This window comes from Chlorocebus sabaeus, chromosome 7, assembly GCF_047675955.1.
Source record: "Chlorocebus sabaeus isolate Y175 chromosome 7, mChlSab1.0.hap1, whole genome shotgun sequence".
In the NCBI taxonomy this organism is placed as follows: Eukaryota; Metazoa; Chordata; class Mammalia; order Primates; family Cercopithecidae; genus Chlorocebus; species Chlorocebus sabaeus.
The window spans coordinates 68,577,503-68,581,754 of NC_132910.1; the positions used below are offsets into that span (position 1 = coordinate 68,577,503).

Genomic DNA, 4,252 nt, shown 5'->3' on the forward strand with positions numbered 1-4,252 from the left:
CACCCACTAATTCCCATTGTTTCTATTGGCTTCTGCAAAGATAGATTATACATACATGTGTATGTAAATAATCTTCAAAATATGTCTTATACAGATAAATGTTCCCCAATTAAAGATAAAAACAAATAATAACAACATTATTTTTCGAAAGCCTTTCATGTGACTATCTAATTTTCAACTTATTGAAGGTTGGTACATGTTTTCCAAATGTAATTAGCTGACATTCTTTTTATACACATGCCAAGTAATATTTTTCAATATGGTACACAAACAATATTTTTCTAAGATGTTGTGGTTACTGATCTTATAAGGCCTCATTATGAATCATTTTTAATAAACATCTATAAAAAAGACTAAGTCCAATATCCTTTTTAAAGTAATATTTAATTTCATGAATTCCCATTTACAAGTGGAATGGACAGGAATGATTTTAACTCTTCAGTAATATTTTTATATTAATGATATTTTGATGCAATATATATGGCAATAAACCTCCATATGTGTTACCCATTAGTACTGTATTTTTTAAAATGGGGATGTAGCACTAATAATCACTACCTGTAAAATAAAGAACATTATTATTTTGGTGATTTTACAAATCTTTTCTGAGTTGTAAATTCTTAAAAAATAAACTCTAACAATTAGAGAATACTATTTGATTTCCACCTTTTTAGTACTTTTACCCCAAAGCAAACATTAAACACATAACCTTGATAGGACAGACTATCTGTTTGGTATTATGAAACACTGGTGGGAATAAGAACTAGTATCACTGATATGCAAAATTGTGCGGTTATCTCTGCAAATCATCAGGAAAATGTTGAAAGGTTAAAAATCAAAACAAAATATAGTGGTGATCCCCAAAACTATTTTGACATTATTTTTACGATGAGTAATTAAATCTCAACCAAAATCTTTTTTTTCCCATTCATAATAATCACCCTAACCTCAAATGTCTTTAAAAAATACATGAAACAGTTCAATAACAAAAACCAAAGAGCACGAACTATTTTCAAAAACAGAAAAATCTCTAGTGCAGAAAGAAATCTCAAAGAGCAGATTCCTTTGCAGACGTTAATCAATGCGCTTGCAAATATTATGAAGATTTCTCTTTCCTCTTTGGCAGACAGTCTACTCTATTTGAAGTTTCCATTCCCACTCCGTTTTCTGTTCTTTTTTTAGAAGACCTTGACCGTTTCTTCTTCATACATGAGGCCTGAATATTAGAATCTTCTATCCACCTCTGAAGCCGGAGAGTAATTAAGTTCCATGTTACATAGGCTTGGATCGTGCAACTGGACGACAGAACAGCAATTTTAGCTGCCAACACATTCACATTTCCAGTGATGGCATCAGGATTCTGATTCTGCGATCCAGCCAGGTGAAACCCAACAGTGAGTACGGAAACAATTAAAGTCATAAGTCTACCCAAGATAAACACAATGGCCCACAGAGATATGCCTTTCTGGTACTTTTCATCACTAAAGTAAAACAGGCCGCACATGTGGGAAAGTAATTCAACAAAATAATGCAGTACCAAAAGAAGAAGTCCCAAATGATTCAAGTACAACAGATAAGCTCCAGTAATGTGAAAGAGGTGAAGACCAATGTAGACAAGTTGACGAGGGATGTCCTGTTTTCTGATTTTCTGGAAGTAGAGTTCAGGAAGAGCATGAAACCAGTAAGCCAATTGGGATATGTAGAAAAACTTCATTTGAAATGTCATCATGCGATGGGGATGAGCCCTCCATATGAGAGTTGGGTCTGACAGGCAGTTTTCAGAAATTAAAATGAATGTGCCCCAAATACAAGAAAAAAAGTAGAACACACTAAACTGACCAGATTCATTAAACTTGTTTTGTTTCGCTTTGGTGAACTGCATTCTCCTGTTAATTTTATCCAACACATATTCCTGAATTGTGGCATGAATAATGATTGCCACCAGCATGTAGAAGAAAACCGTGGCCAAATCTTTGACACCATAATAATAGAGGGACTTTGATCCCGTGGCTGGTTCCTCTGCTGCAGGGACAGCAACACTGTGTTGAAGAGTGAGAAACACGATGGATGCTTCTGCTGTTCCCTCGAACACAAGCCCCAGCAGGAAGAACATCCCCACGCAGGAGACGATGTCCGCATGATTCTGCAGGATGAATTCCTGGCTCAGAACGGGGGGGTTCCTGGCGCTCTTCTTACGGAGCCCCATGGTGGCGCTTCCCGGATACTCACCGGCGAGCCGCAGCTGCTTCCCCCTGGCTGCTCCTCACAGCGCCGCCGCCACGGTAGCGGCTCCGGGGGCTCCACTTCCCATCCTGAAGTCAGTCCCGGGTCGCCGCGGCCGCCCAGAAAAAAATATAAATCAAAGGCGAGGGCCGAGCGGAGCTGAGCATGCGCACCAGGGGGACGGCGGAGGCAGGGAAGGAAATCGAGCGCCGCGCCCCTACCCGGCGCCAGGCCCAGGGTTGAGAGCGGTGATCTTCAACGTTGATCGTCGCTTCTTCAAACTCACTGCCATCGTCAATATGCTCCTGAATTCTTTTTTTCAGTGGCATCTTCATTAGTAATCATGATAAACCTATAGAGCTCTGGTTATTCTTCAGATCATTAATTATGACAACAATAGCATAATAATAACAGCAAACTCCCAGTACTACTTACCAGTTGCTGTGCTGTGAAGCATTTTATTTATATTTATGAATTTAACTTTCCTGAAACACCCAATGAGGTAGATACTGTGATAATCTCCCCTCCTCCACCCCTTTTCAAGAGACAAAATACTGAGGCACAGAGAGGTTAGGTAACATGGCCAAATTCACATCCCTAGTAAGTGTTAGAGCAAAGATTTAAATCCAGTCTAGCTCCAGAGAGCGTGCTTTTCACTATTACACAGTACTGCCTCTTACTGTAAATCAATTATACCTGGAAATATTTACTGGGTCAACAATATAGCATTTTAAAACTAGTTCCCCTATTTGCAATAATAGTAATGTTTGCAATGATAACGTCTAGCCAGTATTTTGAAAGACTGAGTGGCAGTTAGAAGGAGAGAAGTATTAGTTCATGGAAAGGTCTTTTGGCTACAAAGCCCAAAACCGAATCTCTTCATTACAACAGATAAGAACCTCATATGTCATTTGTGTAGATTTTGCATATATAACTTTGCCAAAATTTACATTTCAAAAACAGCTTCTTCCTTAGCGCTAATATCTTTCTCAATTCAAATTTCATGTCAGTCTTCGAATTTCTCCTTCAATGCAGAGTGATTTTCTTGTTTCTTCTGTGTCTCAAGAGATTACAGTCATTTCTGATAGACTTAAGATTTGAAGTTCATAATACACATTTTAGAAGAAAAATTGCCACAGGATTTAATGAATAAAGCATGGAGTATATTTAGGCTGTCCCATTGCCTTTTATCATTGTTTCTCTGTATCCCATACACTGGTAATAGATGCAAACCAAATTGTGTCATTACTTTTATGATGCTGAACAAAGTCCTCTGATCGATGGAAAGTGCACCTGCATTTCCTAGAACAGTCAAATTATTGCATATAGAATTGTTGTGGAAGGTGTTCCTGAGATAAGGAAAGTACCTACATATTTTTCCACTGCAAGAATTCACTATTTCTTGAAGGATTCCTTATTGAATAGTATATTTTTTTGAGGGTGCACTGTATTCTTTGTTTTCCTAGCTTTTTCTCAGTTCTTGGCTCGGAACTAAATCATCGAGGAATAAAGGTCTAAAAATTAGGGCACCAAGAAATTTAAAAAAAAAAAATCAAACTTGTGGATAGCAGTCCTTAGGAATCAAATACAAGAACAGTGCCTTGAGGGGACTGTCAAGACTTTATTCAAGAAAGTAGCTATTTACCTTTTGAGACAAATTATAATTTTAAATATATAATTCATTATAGACATAAACAATGTGACTGTGATCATTTTGTGGCACAGTAATTAAATATAAAAATTACTTGTTTAATTTCTGAATTTGTATTTGGCATACAGACCTCCCAACATTACTTGTACAAATAGGTAGATTTCAACCTAAGAAAAAAATCACATATCAAAGTGAACAATGCACATATTTGTATATACATTTTAAAGGTTATTTTGCTATTAAGGGAAAAAAGCAATTATGGGCTAGTTTAAAATTATCTCTGGACTTAAAAAAATAAGCTTTTTTTGTTCTCTTTCTACTTGCTTTTCATGTAGAGGAACTTTCTTCAGCGTATGATCTCTCCCTTTGTTGAGCTTA

The 4,252-nt window shown here is 36.9% G+C and overlaps 1 protein-coding gene across 1 annotated transcript; it reads right to left on the minus strand.

The window, feature by feature from the left end:
• Nucleotides 1-368: 368 nt before the first annotated feature.
• On the minus strand, nt 369-2,391 carry TRAM1L1 (translocation associated membrane protein 1 like 1). The gene has a single exon (XM_007999647.3). The coding sequence runs from the start codon at nt 2,204-2,206 to the stop codon at nt 1,097-1,099; it is 1,110 nt and encodes a 369-aa protein (XP_007997838.3). The 5' UTR covers nt 2,207-2,391; the 3' UTR covers nt 369-1,096.
• Between the last annotated feature and the right edge of the window lie 1,861 nt (nt 2,392-4,252).

Excerpts from the sequence above, each read along its gene's own strand:
- TRAM1L1 (XM_007999647.3), bottom strand. The coding sequence starts at position 2,206 with ATGGGGCTCCGTAAGAAGAGCGCCAGGAACCCCCCCGTTCTGAGCCAG.